Raw genomic sequence first — 21,485 nt, 5'->3', positions numbered from 1 at the left:
AAATGGATCTTTCCTAAATATGATTAGTTATTGATCTAAACCCAGCATTATTTGTAATGGACAGAAACTAGAGGCCTTTCTGATTAGATCAAAGGAAAAGCAAGGATGTCCATTATCACCATTACTATTCAATATTGTGCTGGAAATGCTAGCTATAGAAATAAGTCAAGAAAGAAGAAATAGATGGAATCAGGAGAGGCAGAAAAAAAATTTTTTTGCAGATGATATGATTATTTAAGGAATCCTAGAGAGTAAATTAAAAAATTAATTTAAACAGTGAACAATTTCAGTAAGTTACTGGATATAAAATAAATCCATGTAAATTGTAAGCCTTTCTGCATATTCCCAACAAAATCAGCATAGAGAAAGAGACATTACAATTAAAATAACTACCTAAAGTATAGAATACTTTTAATTTACTAATTTGGAAGCATACCAATAAAGTCATTGAAGGAATTTTTATAGATTTAAAATAATAAAATTCATCTGGAGAAACAAGAGGTCAAGAATATGAAGGAAATAAATTTTTAAAAAGTGAGAAAGAAGGCCTTTTCTTTTTCTTTATTCTTTTTTTTTTGGAGGGGGGAAGGCAAGGCAATTGGGGTTAACTGACTTGGCCAAGGTCACACAGCTAGTAAATGTGTCAAGTGTCTGAGACATTTGAACTCAGGTCCTCCTGACTTCAGGGCTGGTGCTCTATTCACTGTGCCACCTAGCTGCTCCAAGAAGGCCTTTCCCACAATAATATGCATTCATTCTCTACAGATTCAGGAAAAAAAGAATTCTGACATATCACTGAGAGAAAAGGAAGTGGATCCCAGCATTCTCAATCTCCAAAACATTACTACTGTCTTAAGCTGAAAATTATGAGGTACTAAGCTATTCTAAAAAAACAAAGTATTTTCTTCTAAAAATACTGACGATGACCTTAAGACAATCAGTTTTCTTCATTGAATAGAAACAGTGAAGACTACAGGATATTTCTCAGTTACGACATTCTAAATACTACTACACCAAAAGCATTTTGTTTAACAGCAATTTCGTGGGAAAGAAAACAAGAGTACACACATGCACAACTGTTGGCTCACCTTGAGTTTCTAAGAGATTCTGTACCACTTCCTCTAATCCAACTAAGTATATAAATTCATTGTTGGCCGCGCTGGGTAGAAAATTCATCTCCGGAGCAGGTGGTTTAGGAGGGGGAATCTCTAACAGCGTCTTTTCCAGCTGTTTGCGTAGGGCAAGCTTGGCAGCAGCTTGCCGGCTGGCTGGTGAATCATTGGCATTCACTATGGATGCAACACCAGTTGTAGTTGCATTACCCTGAGCAGATGTGACTGTTGTACCCTTAATTGAAGTTGGTGAGGCCTTAAAAATGAAACAAAAGCCAAAGAGAAAAGCACAAACCTGGTTCAGTCTCGTACATTAAATAAAAAAGGGGTCCTGTCTAACATCAGTCAAATCGAACAGCCCAAAGTGGAGAGGAATAATTTAATCATTGCCTAGCTCAACTATTTCCCTCCAACCTTTTTTTTACCACTTCTAAGATTTTAATATTTACCTGCTCTGGAGTACAATGAGGTGCATACTCACTGCTTTCTGCCTTCAATTTCCCTATTTAGATGACACATCAAGGTTTAGCTTTTTGTGTTTACACAAAAAGCACTGCACAGCTTACTTACATCAATAGAAGATGGGAAAGAAGAACATGGATTTCGAGTAACCTTGGCAAGGATAAGCCATTGAAAAAAGAAAATAGCAAGCCACAGAGTCATTCAAAACTTTCTAATCTCAACATGTAGAGAACTAATAGTTCTTTCTTGCCAGTTTGTCCCTTTATTAAAGGACAATTTAAGCTTTTATTAAAGCTCAAATTGTCTTATCTTTGTTTTTGATAGAGTAATGATTTTAGCCAAGGGAAGACAACTTTGGTGATTATGGTACTGGGACTTACTGAAAAATTTTGTTGGTAATATGCAGAAAGGCTAAGGATTTATGCAGGGTTATTTTATATTCTGCAACTTTGCTGAAATTGTGTTATTTAAGTCAACATTCAAGGGCTGCACAGGTGAAGTAGGAGGAGACAGAAGCAGTTTATTCTAACTTGAGTCTAGTGTAACCACTAGTTCCTAAATCCATTACATTTGGGTGCATTTATGACCTTTTGCCTATTGGGGTCCCACTCTAGTTACAGCTCTTTACCCTCGTTTCCTTAAAGCAAGCATTATGTTTTTCATAAAGATATCTCAGAACTCACCTGTGGGATATTTACCAGCAGGCTAGTGTTGGGGACATTGGTAACACGGATGAGACCCTGTTGTATAATTCTCTGACCCTGAATCTGCACACTGGGAACAGATGCCCGTGGTGCCAGAAGTAAAGGAGGTGGGCCCGTGCTGGAATGCTGCCTGATGTTATGGATTTGCTGGGGAGAGACAGAGATTGGCTGATGCAATGGTTTCATGAAGCAAAGGAATGATGCAATGGAGATGATAGAAGACAAGGACAAAAAAGCAACAGTATTACTATTATCACAGTCAATAAATTCACATGCTCTTAACTATAATTGCAGGACCCAAGGCTCAATAAAAGAACTTTAATGCATTGATGATTGTTTCAGTTCCAGTATAATGGAAAAGTTTCATGTGAGACTTGCACATAAAAGTTTCATGTTTTACATGCTATCAGTAAGCCCAATGTCATATATTCATACCGGATCTCTGAATATCACCTTAGGGGATTTCCTCACAGTGCAAAATAGTAATATGACTATTGGCTAGAAGGTTGTCTTGAACTTTATGATGCTTCAAAATGTGATCAACATTACAAGATTACTGTCACTTCTGGGAGTAACATAAATGCTAGTGCTGCTTGTCCTCTGCCATTAACAGACCTGAATGAAAAGTATTATATTCAGTTCTGATCACCACTTTTTTTTTTTATAATTTATTTTTAAATTCTGAGTCCCAAATTCTCTCCCTCCCATTCTTCCCTCCTCCTTGAGAAGACAAGCATTTTTTTTTTTTTAAGCAATCAGGGTTAAGTAACTTGCTCAAGGTTACAGGGCCAGTTATTTCAGGTGTGGTGCTAAGTATCTGAGCCTGGATTTGATCCCCAGGTCATCCCAACACTGGAGCCAGTGCTCTTACTCACTGAGCCACTTGGCTGCCCCTAAGCAATTGGGGTTAAGTAACTTACTCAAGGTTACACGGCCAGGTGTTTCTAAGTGGGTGCTAAGTGTCTGAGCCCAGATTCGATCCCCAGGTCATCCCAACACTGAAGCCGGTGCTCTTACTCCCTGTGCTACCTGGCCGCCCCTAGTCACCACTTTTTATAATGGATATCAACCAAATGAAGTGTGTTCACAGGTAAGTGAAAAGACTGAGATCATGCCAAAGGATAATAGACTGAAGGACAAGAGAAACATGATTTCTCCCTTCCAATATTTGAAGTGATGGCATAACTACCAAAGAACTACTTGACAGATCTAAAAAAATAATACAATTCATGTGGAGGAAAAAAAGGTCAATAATATCAAATGAATCAATGGAAAAAAAACCATGAAGAAAGTCGGTCTAGTAGTACCAGACCTCAAACTATACTGCAAAGTAGTAATCATCAAAGCAATTCAGTACTGGATAAGAAAGAGAATGGAATCAATGGAATACATTAGCACAGTATCCTAGTTCTTTGATAAAACCAAAGATACTAGCTATTGGAGCAAGAAGTCTGGTTTTTGTTTTGTTTTTTTTTTTTGGACAAAAATTGCTAGAAAAAGCTGGAAAGCAGTCTGGCAGAAACTAGGCATAGACTAATATTTCACACTGATACCAAGAAAAGCTCAAAACTGGCATGATTTAGAAATAAAGGATGATATCATTAAGAAAATTAGGGGAAAAAATTACCTATTAAATCTATGTATATGGGAGGAGTTCATGACAAAACAAGGGATAAGAAGGATCACAGGACATATAACGGATAATTAAATACATTAAATTTAAAAGTTTTTGCACAAAGAAAACTAATGCAGTGAAAATGAGAAGAAATGAAGGAAAATGGCAGAAAAATTTTACAGCAAATTTCTGATAAACATCCCTTTTCTCATATATGGAACTGAACCAAATTTATAAAATTAAGAGTCATTCCCCAGGGGCAGCCAGGTAGCACAGTGAGTAAGAGCACTGGCCCCAGTGTTGGGATGACCTGGGGATCAAATATGGGCTCAGACACTTAGTACCCACCCAGAAACACCTGGCCGTGTAACCTTGAGCAAGTTACTTAACCCCAATTGCCTTAAAAAAAAATATATAAAAAAAAAGTCATTCCCCAAATGATAAATGGTCAAAGGATATAAAACAAGCACTCTTCAGAAGAAGTCAAAGCTATCAATAGTCATATTAAAAAAGTGCTCTAAATCATTACTAATTAGAGAAATATAAATTAAAACAACTCTGACGTACAAACTTATACCCATTCAGTTTGGAACTGCACACAAAACAAGTTTGATCCAACAGTACCCAAAGTCTATACAGCAAAGAGATCAAAGGGGAAAAAAAAGAAAGGGACTTATATGCACAAAAACATTTATGGTAGCTCTTTTGGAAGTAGCAAAGAATTGGAAATTGAGGAGATGTCTATCAACTGGGAAATGAATGAACAAGTTATGGTATATGACTGGAAGAGAAAACTGCTGTTTCAAGAAATGATGAAGGAGACAGTTTCAAAAAACCTAGTAAGATTTGTATGAACAGATGTAAAATGAAGTGAACAGAACCAGAACAATGTACATAATAAATAGAAATATTATAAAAATAATCAATTGTGAAAGACTCAGTAACTCTGATCAATGCAGTGATCTGTGACAATTCCAAAGGACTGAAAAATGCCATCCACTTTCCAGATAAAGAAATAATGACCTCAGAGTACAGAATGAAAGATATCCCCCCCCACCAATTTATCTTGCACCTCCCCATGGCTAATGAAATATTTTATATGACTTCATATGTGAAATGGGTATTGTATGTCTTTGCCTTCTCAATTTGTGGTGGAGGGGGAAGAAGGAGTGAGAAAATTTGAAGGTGAAAATAAAAATAAAAAATATTCTAAAAAAAAAAAAAAAGAAGTTAATTGATTCAAGTAGTCCCAAACTTGAATCATTTTTAAAAAATTTAGAGGATACAAATGAATTTAAAATAATGTTCAAAACAGTATTTTTTATAGTTTTGTTTACTTAAAAGCATAAAAATAAAATAGCCAATTAAAAAAAAAACCAAACAAACCAGTGATGGCATATGGAAGACGGATTGTCTCTCTTCTGCTTGGCACTGGGGAAAGTGAGAGGAGATAGGGACAAAACCAGGATTAATGGTAAAGTTACAGAGAGACAGATTTCATTTCATTATCAGTAAGGAAGAGATATTCCTAAACCAAAAGTCTTGGTCAAAACCACTGATTTGTGATAGCCAAGATCTAAAGATCTGATAACTAAAACAATTGCACTCTTACCTATTTAAACAAGTCATGATGCTTTAAAAAAAGGGACAGAAGATCACAGATATGGGTTAAAATAATTTCTTAACACAAGTTTATATATAAATATATAAATCAAATGTCATGATAAGAAAATGAAAAGGTCTTTTAAGAGTCTTATTTCAATTCGAAAGATATTTATTGAATGCCTGTAACATGTCAGGCACTGAGCTGGCTACTGCGGATACAAAGACAAAAACGAAAGTTATTGCTTTCAAGGAACATGTTTTTACTGGAAAGCTCTTACACAGCATTCAGAGAAATGGAAGATATCAGCCAAAGGTGATAATGGTTTAGAATATAAACGGTTTGCAAAACCTTACAGAAAAAGATGATGGAAGATTCTGATCTCACAAAACAGAAAGGGACAAGAACCTTGACAAGAGACCCAACCAAAAAAAGTTATTTTTAAGGACGAAAATAGAAGGAGGACTGCAAAGATAAGAAAAATAGAAGAGATAGCAAAAGATTTTTATAAAAACTTTTTTTTATTATTTAGAAAAGTGGAGTTACTACATTTGAACTCTAATGACAAAATCTCAGATATACTCATAGAAAAGGCAGAAGTGGTCTTAAAGAGAAGAAAAATGGTTGGAACAGACCAAGAGCATAAGCGGGAATTAAGGAATATTGTGGGAATGTGATGACATTGAGAAATTAATTCACAAAGCATGTGAAGGGGAGGAAAGATGTCAAAGATTTGAGAGAAAAATCTTATTAATACAAAAAAGGTAATAGAAGGAACATTCACAACTATTGATCAAATGGTTACTTTCCCATCTACACAATTTCTTTTTGAGAATAACCAACATAAACACTGAGGACATCCTCAATTAGGTTACTTGTATGTTGTATGGAACAACAGTGAGCTTTTGTAAGCAACATTGTAGCATAGATTCCCATGTTTACCATTACACAAGTGAATGAAAGATGGAGAAACTGCAAGATCCTACTATGCTTACTATTATATGATTATTAAAAAGCACTGGTTTAGTTGAGCATAACACCATCTTGATGACTATCTTTCAAGGTGTGCCTTCCATTCAAAGAATATCAAGAGAGCAGACTGAAATATGTTTTTTTCACTTTATTTTTCATGCCATTTTGGGGGAGGAAGATAAGATGGTTAATTCAGAGATTTGTGTTGCATGACTTCATATGTGTAATGAGTACTCTATTTCTTGTCTTCTCAATGGGTAGGGAAGAAGAGGGAGGGGAAGACTTTGGAACTGAAAAAAAAAAAACCCAAATTCAAAGATTACCAAATTCTTTGAATGCCACAATAAAGTTGTTCAATAAGCCTCTATCATTAACATCAAGAAAAGCACAAATTAGGCAGATATACACTTGCCAAAAATGTTCAACACTATCATGGAAGAGATCCACAGAAAGTTCAAATTAACAATGGATTCCCTTTAAGACAGTGAGGTTATACAGGTTATTCCTGTTTATGGATGACATTGTCATAGGTGTACAGAGTCCAAGAACAATGCAGAACCCTCCTGGACAGGTTTTGTGTCCATTTAAAAGAATATGGCCTAACCACTGGGGAAAAACCAAGTTGATAAAGAATGTCTACTGTCTAGATTATAACACACAACTTATAGAGCTGACACATCACTATATGTATTTTTGATAGACATCGGAAATGAGTAATGACTGGGACACAGAATTAAACAGAAGGATAATGGGCTAGACAGATAGTCTTTAGGAAATTATAAAGCTCCTTTAATAACTCCAAATTTCTCCCAGAAGTACAGGCACAGCTTTTTAATATGTATTATATACCAATGTTGTTGATTGATTGGCTAAAAGTCATGGAACACTACGTAAAATCTCTGAAGAATTAAAAATGAGTATCACTAGAAGGCAACGGAGAAACACTTACTGGAAACATAGTATAAGGAACTGTGAAGAATAACCAAAGTACTGGATGACACCCAAAAACTAAAAAATGGTCTGGCCATATGGTAAAAGCAAAGGATAACTGATAGACCACCTTACACTAACTACATAACAACTATGTACCATTTGGTAATATCACCCTAACACAGTTGTTCACTAGTTGTGCTACAGGTAATTAAAGGAAAACCACAGCAGTTACATGTTTGAACATCTACCTTTGTGGATCTCTTCTAGGGAATGTAATTGGTAGATAACAGATGGTGAATGGGCAAAGAATACTAAGTTAGGACAGTAATAGCGTGATTCTTTTCTTATGATTAGTGAAACAATTTCCCATCATACTGCTAACTAATTCATTTGTTTAAAGCTTAAAGCCTACGATAGCTCCAGGCTAACAAAGGACAACCACAACACACCAGAGTCAAACATTTAACCAAGGCAGTAGAGGGAGTTCAGTCAGCCAAAAACTACTGTGAGAAAAGATATTATGATCCTAAGCAATATTACTAGATTCAAATGAAAGGTGAACTTGTAGGGTCTTAAAGCATGATATGGGAAATAAGAGATTCAAGAATCCAACTGATATATATGTGTACACACACACATACACATGTACATATGAACAAAGAAAATATCCAGCTAAAACCCCTCCTCTTACCTGTGCTCCTCTAACAAGAGGAGGCATCACTATCTGTGTGTTTTGCTGAGACCCCAGTTTTGAAGATGTCTGTTGGCCTCCACGGACCAGAGGAGGGGGAATAACATTGCCTGGTATTCTTGTAGATGAGGTCTGTAAATTACAAAATGACCAAAAGGTAATGATTTTATAAGCTGGGAAACCCACAGGCAAATTACAAGGAATACAAAGTGTATAAAATGGTAGACAGATGATAGTCACAGTCACTTAAAGTGGTCTATTGCAATTCAAATTGGGTGGTGTGCTTTGTTCAAAGTCTAAGACACCACACTTGAAACTAAATTTGGGATCTGGGTTTTAATTCAGTAGCTAAGAAGTGTTCTGGAGTCAACACACTGAAAGCTGGTTCCATTTAGCACATGCATACAGCAAAGATCTAGGATTGGGTGCCTTTGAAGATGGGTAAGGGACAATTCAGTTATGAGACTGGTCTGGTGATGAAGTCTGAAGTGTCATGCTTACACTGTTTAGAAGCTCTCAGAAAATCTAGCCTGCAATCATAGAGTATTCTTTGAGCTGTTCTCCCTCAAAAGAGAGGAAGCAGTATTATTTCAGTACCCTCAATTTTGTTTATGCCTGTGGGGTAGCCTAATGCATACCCAAAAATGAATTCTATTGGCTAGAGGGTTACAAATCTGCTTCTTCCTTTCAAATATTCATTCTGGTTGAAGGAATTTAGAATTTCAGTATAGAACAGAACTAAGCAGGAAAGAAACTGAGGACCTTTGGGTCTTGGTTTAGAAAGTCTATTTTTCTTATCCTTGAAGCCTCTATCTGGTGGCCAAAGTTTGGAGACTTCATGGTTTAAGAACAGCTGACTAAAAGTAAGTTTTTCCAGTTTGCCATGACTTCCAGGATCTGTTCTTTATTAATCATAAGTCACAGATTTGACTTACACTGAAACTTCAACGTTAAATATTCATCATCCTCTACCATCTGAATTTTTGTTGAGCTATTTTCTATCAATAAATACATAATAAAGAAGCCAACAATAAATTCTTCTTTCTTGTTTCAAATTAGGAAAGCAGCACTGATATTAGAAACAAGTACCATGTTTTCCTTTCCCTCTCTTTATGCCCTTCTCATTTCTCTTCCCTCCAACCTGGCAGTATTTCCAAGGATCAAACTGACCTGAAGAGATGGCTTGCCAGCAGGAATGTTTTGTGTTCCCCGTACCAAGGGGGGAGGGGTGGCCACAGCATTCCCAGAGGAGCCAGCAGGCTGTAAGAGAACATCAAAATAATACACGTGAGAGGGTAGGAAGCACAGTGACAAGCAATTAAGAGGAACAAAAACATCCCCTCCCCCTAAAACCCACATGAATAAGTAATCCTCATGGAATAAGATTTTTCTAAGAAGATATTGATTTTTTTGCCCATGCTTCAAGAACTATACTTTCAAACTAAGAAAATGTCTCTGTCTGTGTCAATAATTGGAACAAAGGCAAACTGTTGGGCATGTGTGAATGGGAGGGGAAAAACAAGGCATGAAACAATTTTCTATTGACCACAGATCCTCAGTGGTGTTGAGCTTTTAAAATCATTTACTGCTTTCCTCAGATAGCTAAATGGAATATGAATGCTTCGTTCTCAGGTAGCCAGAATGGCTGGAGGTTGTGGTTGAGAAAAATGAGAAAATGGGCTGCTATACTGGAATAGTCTGGTCACTGTTTTAGCACTTTACGCTCCCAATAATATTCAGAGCTTGCCACCTGACAACTGGGCAAGATAATCTCCAAGCCTGCAAGTTTTAATATGGAAACCACCACCACAAACAGTGCAGGGATTCTACAAACTGTACAAAGAGACTAAAAATGTTAATGGAAACCATTCTTCTTAAAAGAGCTAGGAAAATTGGTCTTGCGGCTACATGGCCAAGATCAGCATAGGTACTCCTCCTTCTTTAGCAGGTGATAATGGCCTGCACCAAATATTTATAAGTAGTTTCAGAAGACAAGATGGAAGAATGCTAAGTAGAAAGTCCCAAAACAAAATCACAAATCAGTGAAGTAAAATGTTTTTTCCTTTCCCCTCACCTTGAAGAAATAAGCCTTTATATAGTGTATCAATAACCATTTTCTAGGATATAGTTACCTTTCTAGTTTATAAAGATATCTACTAAAATAAAACAAAAGACAACTGAGAGATTTCACAAGATGGAAATTTTTCCAAAGGGGACCCCATCTCCAACCTCAAAGCCCTTTAATAGGCCCAAGGTTGAAGCTAGAGAGCCTTATCAACAGAGCTTTGTCATTACTTTATGACCTTTTAAAACTATGGCAAACCCATGAAAACTCCCTACTAAGGAATACAGAGAGGCTGCATTTGCAGTGAAGAATGCTTATTCTTTCATGGTCCCTTTCAATTCTAAAAATTATCTGCTCTTATGAAAAGGTAAAATGAGAAAAGTAGACATTATAGTAAGCAAGAGTGATTTATACACTGAGCAATGTATCTAACAAATACTGATTATCTTTCTAAAAAAGGGCATCTGCTAAAGATTTAGGAATGTGAAAATATTTATTTCACACACATACTACTATCATGTTGAACATGCCTAAGTTCAGACAAGACCCAGATAAGATTGGAAAGAGAAATACACCAATAAGAAAATGAAAAAATGCTTAAAGGCACATACGTCTAAGTTAACAGAATTTGTAGAGTTGTCAAACTATTATTGTAGATCTATTATAAGACAGGAAATAGGAAGTCTTTCCTGAAATATGTGTGTGTGTATAGACATAGTCCCAAAAGTCTTAGTGCAGTTTTAAGTTTTAATAGGTATTAAATTTCTTTTTAATCTGAAGGAATGTTTTCAAGTTTTCAGTACCACAAAAGCCCTATTTTAAATATTCTGCTCTAAAGGAAATCCCATATATTGAAATGAATTTTTAATTAAATTCAGAAAACATGGCAAATCCCTACAATGAGATCTCTCTTAAAGAAAAACTTAAATATATAATGAAAAACAACACCAATTAGAGGTTGTCTTGCTTATATACAAGCCATTATGAAACTTATACGCCTCTTTCATTAAATTAATTCCCCTTCCTTCTACCAGCCTACATAGCCCTAGAAAAATAAATTTCCTTTCTCCTTAAAACAACAAAAAAAGGCACATCAGATTGTTTGTTTTGTTGTTGTTGCTGTTGTTTTGCACCTTTTGGAGGGCAATTGGGGTTAAGTAATTTGCCCAAGGTTACATGGCTAGTTTTTGTGTGTGTGGGTGTTAAGTGTCTGAGAACAGAACGGGGCCTCCAGCCTCTGGGGCTGGCACTTTACTCACTGCGCCACCTAGCCGCCCCAGGTTGTTGTTTTTTTTTTTAAAGTGGGATTCTGTACATGGATAAGTGTCTTAAGGTAGTGTGCAAAATGAGATAGTTGGAATCACCAACCTCAGAGACTCATCCTAAATCAGAACAATTCATCTCAGATATCCCAGAAAAAGTACATACCTTCTGGGTAGTGCCTTCTTTTTGTATTTGACTCTGTCTTAGTTTTTTCAACAAAACAAGTTTTGCTTCTTCTAATCGTAACTCTTCTTTAAGTTGTTTGATCATTCTCTCGCGTTCTTCTGGGCTGCTTTTCTGCAAGAATAAATGATGGAATAAGTGAATAAAAGGAGACAATTTGAGAAAACAAAAAATTTAAAGAGTGTTAGTCTGGAAGGCTCTGCTTTGTAGGGTTTGAAAAACAATGACAGGGGTGGCTAGATGGTGCAGTGAGTAAAGCACCGGCCCTGGAGTCAGGAGGACCCAAGTTCCGTTTAGGCCTCAGACACTTAACATCCACACACACGCACAAAAAAAACCTAGCCGTGTAACCTTGGGCAAGTTACTCAACCCCAACTGCTCTCCAAAAAGGCCAAAAAAAAAAAATAAAGACAGCAGCTGCTCATATTTCTCTTATGATTTACAATTTACAAAGACTCCTGCCCTCAGAACAAAAAGTTGTCAGTATAAGTACTACTATTTCCATTTTACAAAGGAGGGAACTGAGGCTCTAAAAGTCACTTACCCAACATCACATGAGTAATAAATACTGGAGTAGGACTCAATGTTAGCTTCTCTAGCTTTAATTAAGTATATAAGTATAGGGTTCTTCCTCACTTCATTCTTTATTCACTAATTCATTCAACAAATATTTATTAAACATCAACTGTGTAGAGAACACTATGTGCAGCAGTGGGGAAAATACAACATACAAGTAAGACATGGTTGTTAATTCTCATAAAGCAGAGAAAAAAAACACCAACACAGATAGTTACATAACAAGTAGATGGCATTAACTGGCAGAGAGGCTTCTGGTTCCCTCTAGACAATCCCTTGTAAGCCATAAGACCACAAAAAGGTTCCTCTCTCATCCAGTACTATGAGAAAGGAGAGAAAAGAGTAGATCTGGCATGCCACTGGAAAAAGATAGGTCAGCTCACAGGGTGGATGCTTAGTGCTATTACTGCTGTTGACACTGATGCTGCTGTCCTAGCTGAACAGTAAGAAAAGGACTATGAAGCCAATGCAGAATATCAGTGGCTGACTATGATGCTGAGAACTAACTGGGTAAAATCCCTACCTCTTCATCCTTTACTTTGCTGTGGCTTTCACTACTGAGCCTAAATCCCATTTATCATTTTTCTTAGACACTGCTGGCTTACTGTTTTGGGAATGGCTTTCCAAAGAAACCAGTACTTTACTGGTTTAATCATTTACTAAGAAGAATCCCAGCTAAAAACAAAAAGAAAGCAGCAGACAATGAATGAAAGAATGAAAAGAACCCACCATTTATTAAGCGCTTACTGTGTATGCCAGGTATCATGGTAAGCTCTGGGGACAGAAACAGAAAAAGTGACAGTGTCTGCTCTCAAAAGGCAATGGACTGGATGTCAAGGCCCAGTAGTCCTTAGGGTAATAAAAATAGGCTAGATGACAGGGGGATTTCAGGACATAGAGGTAGGGTAGATGGTAAGGCCTGTAGGACTGGTAAGTCAGTTGATAAAATCTAGTGGTCTTCTGTATCACCACAAGAAAGAGAGAGTTGTATACTGCCTTCTCACACAGGTAGGATATATAGTTATGAAGCAAGGGTGACATGGGTCTTCCACAGTCTAGCAGTCTCAGATAGGTTCTGGAAAGAGGTTGAGGGAAGAAAGCACGGCACATTAAGTCAGGAAGATTTTACTTATACATATATATATATATATATATCTATCTATCAATTCTATAAAAAAAATTAATCTGGATCATCCTGGATTTCTCCTGTAAAAAAGGAGGCAACAGTGTTATGTTTGGAAGAAGTATCTGATAAATAAAAGGAGAAAAGTCCTTCTTTAAGTCACTTTGGTTCTAGGTCATAAATAAAGCATAGCCAAGGAGGTCTGGTGACAATCTATTCCAGAAGATTATGGAAAGATGGCAGAGTAAAATGGGAAATACTGGGCTCAACAAAATTCTCCCACAAACATAATAAAAATATTGCCTCAAAGAGAATTGTGAACTACAGAAATAATTAATAGTTAGGGGTAAAGTAGTTGTCCTCCAGACAACTTAAGAGGACCTCAGAAAAACCAAACCTCCAGGTGAGGAGGCCTGGCCCAATTGAAATGCAAACACCTCCAGGCACTCTGCTGAATCAACAAACAAAAAGCCCTAGGGCAGGTGGCTGCCTCTGAAGCAGAAAAGGGAGCAAGACAGCTGAACAGGGGGAAGACTGAAGGATCCTCCTGTAGCAGCAAGCACCCCAAGCGCATCCTCAGGGTTTGCCGCCAATACAGGTTCTTGGATCTGCTTTGTTAAAGGAAAGCAACTCAAAATGGGTTAACAAGCTTACTTTAATCAGTCAGACATATATCGTTTACCTTGTTCAGGGGAAAAAGGTCAGCACTCCAAACTTCAAAATATACAGACAGAATTATCAAGACATTAACAGATCAAGTAGACAGCTTTCCAAACTGTCCAACCATTACATCCATACCCAGTCAACATCTGGGTTTCCACATCTGGGTTTTTCAAAGCCGGGGGACTCTCAACAACGGCTTCCCAGAATTCAGATCAAATCACAGAACACTTCTCAAAGTGAGTCCCAAAACAAAGCTACACATCAGGGCTTATATAGCCTTCTCCTGGCTCAGAGAATGTAACAACCTTATTGACTCACAGGCCAATCAAGAAGTATCTACTGAAAAACAAGCCTCCCTCCCCAGGCTTCAGGTGCATTTTAGCCTAGGAGCAGGGAAGATCTTCCAAATTTACATTCCCATTACACCTCCCCAGTTGCTGGACACCAGGCAAAGATTCACTGACCAGACCAGACTCTGTTGGGGCTGTAGGCAAGGAGGAGCAAGCACATGCCCAGTGAGGGCAGCAGCAGAGGTGTGGGGACCCTACTGTCTGAGGACACTGGCTGGAGAACAGAATGTCTGGTTTTTGTTACAGGTCAGAGGGGTGAGCTGAAGTTCCCAGCCCACATGGAGCAAGAGCATTTGCAGTGATTTCCCTGGATGGGGGCTCTAGTCCTTAGTTTAGGGGTGGAGAGAAGTGTCACAGGTCCAGCTTCCAGACAGAGCTTAAAAAACAATTAAGTAAAACCTGAAGCCTGAGGTATCATCCCTGCTCTGCACTAGAACTTGATTATAATAATAAACTCCTAAAAATTATAATGATAATAACAATGAGTAAGCAAAGGAGAAAGAACTCAGACCATATATAGCTTCTATGGGGACAGAGAAGATTTGGGTTTATACTCAGAAAAAGATAGTGAAGCTTTACAAAAAAACAAAAAACAAACGACTCCTACTTCAAAGAAAAATGCCAAATGATCACAAGCCCAAAAAGAATTCTTGGAAAAGCTTAAAAAGGACTTTTAAAATCGAATGAGAGAGGCCAAGGGAAAATTAGGGGGGGGAAAAATAAAAGCAATCCAAGAAATCATGAAAATTACAGAAAGTCAATCAATTGGAAATGAGATCCAAGAATTTAAGGAAGAAAATAATTCCTTAAAAACTGTAATTGGACAGGGGGAAAGTAACGATATTATAAGACAGCAAGAAAATAATAATAAATATAAAAAAACCCCAAAAGGATGAAAAAATATTCTCAATAGAGAATGTAAAATATCTCAGGAAAAAAAATTGATCTGGAGAAGAGATTGAGAAGAGAAAATAAAAGAATTGCAGAACTACCTGAAAGTTATGATTAAAGACCCTAGATATGATATACAAGAAATCATTAAGGAAAACTGCCCTCAAGTACCAGATTGAGAGTAAAATTGAAATAGAAAAAAATCCACTGATTACCATCTGAAAGAGATTCCAAGATGAAAACTTACAAGAATTTTATAGCCAAGTTTAGGCGAAAATACTACAAATAACAAGAAAAAAAATTTAAACACTGTAGAGCTACAATCAGGATAACAAAAGATCTAGCAACTTCTACATTAAAAGACTGAAGGGCTTGGAACATTATATTTTGTAAAGCAAAGAAGCCTGGATTACAACCAAGAATAATTTATCCAACTAAGTAGAGTATAATCCTAAATTTTAAAAAATAGATATTTAACAAACTGAACTGAAATACTTTAAGAGATTTGTGACAAAAACTCCAGAACTCAACCGAAAATTTGATACATAACATCAAGGAGAAACATAAGGTAAACATTAAAGACCAATTATAAGGGACTCATTAAGTCGAACTGCTTACTTCTTATATGGGAAAATTTTATCTGTACTCTTACTGTACTTTTAATTAAGATTATCATTACTTGGGTAGTTGAAAGATTATACATTGGTAGAAAGCTTAGGGTTGAATTGAATACGATAGAAAGGGCCTAAAAATATAAAATTAGGTAGGAAGAGGTAAAACGGAGTAATTTTACAAATGAGGCATGAATGGAAGAACTGGTACAGTAAAAGCAGGTGGGGGTAAAGGGCTGGTTAGTGCTGAAATCTTGTAACTGGGTTAAAAAGGGAATAACAATATATACATTTAGAAGGGCATATAAGTTTTTAAATTGATAAAGAAATATCAGGGCAAGAAGATAGGATAACAGTAGGATTATTGGAGGATGGGGGTAAAGGATAAGGGACTTTTAGAGGCCTAGGTAGATTAAGGAACAGGAGAGCAAGGCAGTGGTTAGAAGTAAATTAGATACATGAGGAGGGGATAGGGTAAATAGGGATATAAGGATGAATAGTGAGGAAAAATTGGATGGAAGGAAATATATAGCCAGTAATTATACCTTTGAGTGTGAATGGAGTGAACTCACCCATAAAACAGAAATGGATAGCAGAATTAAAAATCAGAATCCAACAATATGTTGTTTATAAGAAACACAAATTTAAAATGAGAGATACAGTGAGACTTAAAATAAAGGGTTGGAGTAGAATTGATTATGCTTCAGCTGATAAAAGGAAACAGGTAGCAATCATGATCTCAAAGTTAAAGCAAAAACAGATTTAATTAAAAAAGAAATGGAAACTATATTGTGTCACCAACATTATTCAATATTGTTTTAGAAATGTTAGCAACAGCAATAAAGGAAAAAGAAACAGAAGGAATAAGAATGGGAAAAGAGGTAATAAATATCGTCTTTTTGCAGATCATATAATGATATATTTGGAAAATCTTAAAAATTCAACTAAAAAGTTAGTTGAAACAATAAATAATTTTAGCAAAATAGCAGGATATAAAATAAATCCACATAAATAATTAGCATTTTTAATGTCACCAACAAATCCTTGCAAGAGATAGTAACAGATACCCCATTTTAAATAACTGTAAACAGTATAAAAATCCTGGGAGTATACCTGGCAGAAGGGACCCAGGAACTACATAAACATTATAAGACACTTTTTACACAAATAAAGTCAGATTTAAATAACTGGAGAAATACTAATTATTCATGGGTAGGCAAAGCCAACCTAATAAAACTGACAATTTTATCTATTTACTTAATGCCATCCCAATTAAATTACCAAAAAATTATTTTACTAAGTTAGAGAAAATAACAACAAAATTTAATTGGAAGAACAAAAGGTCCAGAATTTCAAGGAAACTAATAAAAAATATAAAGGAGGGGGATTTTAGCAGTACCAGATCTTAAGCTATATTATAAAGTAGTAATTATCAAAACTATTTGGTACTAAGAAACAGAAAGGGAGATCAGTGAAACAAGAGTAGACATACAGCCCACAGCAGTAAGTGATTACAGTAATCGTATCTGACAAAGGAAAGTATTTAAGTTTTGGGGATAAAAATTCATCATTTGGTAAAAAAATCATTAGGAAAGCAGGAAAACAGTCTGGCAGAAACTGGGCATTGATCAGTATCTTAAACCGTCTACCAAGACAAGGTCAAAATGGATACATGACCTACATATAATAAAGGGAGATATCACAAAGAAGAAAAAAAAAGAACATATTACCTATAGGACTTATGGATAGGAGAACAATTACACAAGAGAATACACAAGAGACAGAAAGTATTGTAAGGTATAAACTGAGTAATTTTGATTACATTAAATTAAAAAGAGTTTGTACAAATAAAACCAATGTAGTAAAGATTAGAAGGAAAGCAGAAACTTGAGGAAAAAATTTTATAGACAGACTCTCAGATATAGTCATACACACACAAATATAAACACTTTGTCAAATCATAATAATCCCTAATTGACAGTCAAAGAATATGAACAGGAAGTTTTTCAATGAAGAAACCAAAACTATATATAATCACAGAAAAATGCTCTAAATCATTACTGATTAGATATATGTAAGTTAAAACAACTTTGAGATATTATTTTATAGATTGGCTAAAACAATAAATGCCCTTCAGTTGGGGAAGGGCTAACAAGTTGTGATGGAATACTACTGTGCTACAAGAAATGATGAGCTAATGGGCGGCCAGGTGGCGCAGTGAGTAAGAGCACTGGCCCCAGAGTCGGGAGATCTGGAATCAGTTCCGGCCTCAGATACTCAGCACCACACACACACAAAAATAACTGGCCGTATAACCTTGAGCAAGTTACTTAACCCCGATTGCTTTAAAAAAAGAAAAAAGAAAAAGAAATGATGAGCTGGTTCGTTTTAGAAAAACGTGGAAAGACTTGTATGAATCAATGAAAAGTAAAATGACTAGTACCAAGAATATGTTGCCCATACTAACAGAAATATTGTCCTAAGAACAATGTGAATGAATAATTCATCTGGAGTATCATAAATACTCAAATCAACTACAAAGGACCTATGAAGGAAGATACTATCTATTTCCAGAGAAAGAACTGATAAATAGAAGCATTTATAGTATGGCCATATGTATGTATCTGTGTTTAATTGTAGCATCCTCTTCCCCATACCCTCCTCATGCCATTAGGGGGGGAGGGAGAAAAAAAAAATAAAAGTGCATAGTAGAGAACAAAAGAAAACTTAGAAGGAAGCACAGAAAAACTGAGTACTTTTGAAAACAATGTGTTGTTTTAAGTAAACAGTCTGAAATGGAAATAAATGGTTTTATATGGAATCCTTTGTGCTGTGTACACGGAAATGGTTTTGTTTTGTATTTAAGTCTAAAATGAATGAAAAACTAAAGAAAAAAGGCAAGAAGAAAAAATGCTCACATTTACCTCCCAAGCCAGATCTGAAAAATATAGCATAGGAAAAATATTAGATCATTGGAAATAATATCCAAGTACAGAGACAGTGATAAAAATCTAGGACCTTAGACTTCAGTAGTGAATAAACATCTATATACAAATATACAAAATATGGGTAAGAAACAAGATGGACTGCAATTCTTACTGTAACAATATAAGTCTAATCTCATATATTATCACTAAATCTCAATGAGAGAGGTCTCATAATTAAAATATAGCTATGTAGGAGTATATTTTGTTTAAAAAAATTAAGAAAAACATTTGAAGGACTTGACTCTGATTAATATTATTCCCCACCATAATTCCACAAAATTCATGCTTACCACATCTCTTATCATTTTTTTTCTCGTCCCTACCACTACATTCCCTGCCCCCCCCATTTCATCTAAAATTTAAAAATGAAAACAAAAGCAAAGCAAAACGTTTTCTTTGTAATCAATAGTCAGGAAAAACAAATACATTCACTGGTTTTGTCTGAAAATGTCTTATTCCATACCTCTAAGCTATTACCTCTCTATTAAGAAATAGGAAGTGATAAGAGTGTCAATGAAAATTTTTATTTTTTAAAGGTACAGGGGAAAATAGAATGTTCAGAAAAAAAACATAGGTTAAGTGGGAGAGCTTTGTGGAACAATATGCTGAATTTATTGTATGCTTTACAGAAAAAAGGGCCAAACTATATACAGTAGAGATTCAGTTTTTGTCTTCTTTGTATGTGAAAGTTGTTATGTTTGCAAAATTCAGAATATTTTAATATTTTATTTAATTATACAAATTAAACATAAAAATTTATAGAAATATTAACTACATATATAATATATAAACACAAAATAGAAATTGTGTATATAATTATATTAAATATTTTGCTCAACATTTAAAATATTTTAAAAAGTAAAATGTTTAAAAATAGAACAGTAGAGATAAAAAGAATAGAATAGTACTTATACATTAAGCATACATTTCATAATTACAGTGATATAGCTTGAATTCAGAGTTAAGAAGCTACACTTCTCTTTTTGCAATGGGGGGCTGTGGATGAAAAATGGGGTGTATGTGTATCTTTTTCAGTGACAGGCTCACTAGGTGGAGAAAAGGATGGAAATATACATGAGAATGAAGATGATGTAAAATCAAAAGAAATAAAACATAATAAGACTGTGTGTGTGTGGTCATATACCCCAAGAATACAATTTTATTTTATTGGATAATCTACGAAAATAGATACTTAAAATAGATTAGTTAGAAGACAAAAGCACAAAAAAGAGCATTTGAATGAGAATCAATGGAGATAAAAACAGAAGGGAGACTATCCTGATAGTATACTATAAGTTATCCAGACACAAGGGGAAAAAAAAGGAGAAAAAAATTTAGTAAACATAAAAATCTAGTAGGAGCTAATAAATGTGGTATGTAGTAAAAGTAGTAGTGATGACAGAAACTTTAATTATCCAGTCATCTGGAGAGAAGAGCAACTGACAAGTTCTTGACTTACCCTATTCATAATGTCATATTTTTATTAATTTTTTTTAAAGCAATCAGGGATAAGTAACTTGCTCAAGGTTACATGGCCAGTTATTTCTGGGTGTGGTGCTGAGTGTCTGAGCCTAGGATTCGATCTCCAGGTCATCCCAACACTGGAGCCGGTGCTCTTACTCACTGAGCCACCTGGCCACCCCTAAGCAATTGGGGTTAAGTAACTTGCTCAAGGTTACACGGCCAGGTGTTTCTGGGTGGGTGCTAAGTGTCTGAGCCTAGGATTCGATCTCCAGGTCATCCTGACACTGCAGCCGGTGCTCTTACTCACTGTGCTACCTGGCCACCCCAATTTCATATTTTTAAATGGTAGAGGAAGTGATGAGGAGAAACCAGTTACAGAGCTAAAAGAGAAGTGGCAGTTACATTTTGTAAGAGAAGTGGAGAGGAAGGCAAGGCATAATCTGACATATAACCTAGGATTCAGGTGAACAAATTTTAGAGAGTATTGAGAAAAATGAGAGTGGATGATATCATGTGGTCTATAATTTTTCACTGAAGTTGACCCAAGAAAGATGGGGGGAAATCTTAAGAATGAAAGCCTTAAGGCCCAAATGATTCTTAATAGAAAATAAAAAAAGGATAGATGACTGATGATACCAATGTGAACACACAGGGAATTCAATGACCATCTTATATTTTTCAAAGTACTAATGTTGAAAAGATAACAAGAGACAAATGCAGAAACCTGCTGGCTGTCTCCCTTCCTCATATCTCTTTTCCTCTCAGCCATCAAAGAAATCTTCCTAAAACACATATCTGACCCTATCACTTCCCCTCCCTTTTTTAGTAAACTCTAGTAGTTCCCTACTACCTCCAGAATGAAAAAATAAAATCATGTGTTTGACTTTTAAAGTTTTCTTGACTGGGCTCCTTCCTACCTTTCTTTCCGATTACTACTTCCCTCCACATATTATCCAGTAGGCCATCTGAAAGAGCTCTCTCCTCCCCATCACGTCTAACTCAGATTCCTTCCTCTAATAACTTCTTCCCCCATTTTCCATGAAGAGGAGACTCTTCTCCTTGTCAAGGAAAACCCTCTCAATGTACAAGTAATCCCATTCTGTCTCATCTTCTCTAGTGGTTTGCCCCTCTCTATCATAGCTATTCTCACTAATCTTCAATCTCTGCCTACTGCTGCTGCTTTCCTGCTACCTACAAACATGCCCATATATCCCCAT

The 21,485-nt window shown here is 35.9% G+C and overlaps 1 protein-coding gene across 11 annotated transcripts in view; it reads right to left on the bottom strand.

The window, feature by feature from the left end:
* The window catches only part of GATAD2A (GATA zinc finger domain containing 2A), a 234,882-nt gene that overhangs the window by 11,665 nt on the left and 201,732 nt on the right, over positions 1–21,485 (bottom strand). For 10 of the 11 annotated variants that reach the window (XM_069086918.1, XM_069086917.1, XM_069086915.1 and 7 more), the window contains 5 exons: positions 11,586–11,717; positions 9,263–9,352; positions 8,093–8,224; positions 2,258–2,446; positions 1,089–1,368 (listed from right to left, as the gene is read on the bottom strand). In XM_069086918.1, the coding sequence (XP_068943019.1) occupies positions 1,089–1,368; positions 2,258–2,446; positions 8,093–8,224; positions 9,263–9,352; positions 11,586–11,717 (823 nt within the window). The remainder of the gene's footprint in view (positions 1–1,088; positions 1,369–2,257; positions 2,447–8,092; positions 8,225–9,262; positions 9,353–11,585; positions 11,718–21,485) is intronic. The other variant, XM_069086909.1, reaches the window with a different exon arrangement.

The sequence above is a fragment of the Petaurus breviceps genome, unplaced genomic scaffold (genome assembly GCF_028583685.1).
Source record: "Petaurus breviceps papuanus isolate PSGF00001 unplaced genomic scaffold, PetGlider_PUasm1.0 180, whole genome shotgun sequence".
NCBI classification, from domain to species: domain Eukaryota; kingdom Metazoa; phylum Chordata; class Mammalia; order Diprotodontia; family Petauridae; genus Petaurus; species Petaurus breviceps.
Note: the sequence above shows the minus strand (reverse complement) of the source record. Positions and strands in the feature narration are given on the sequence as shown.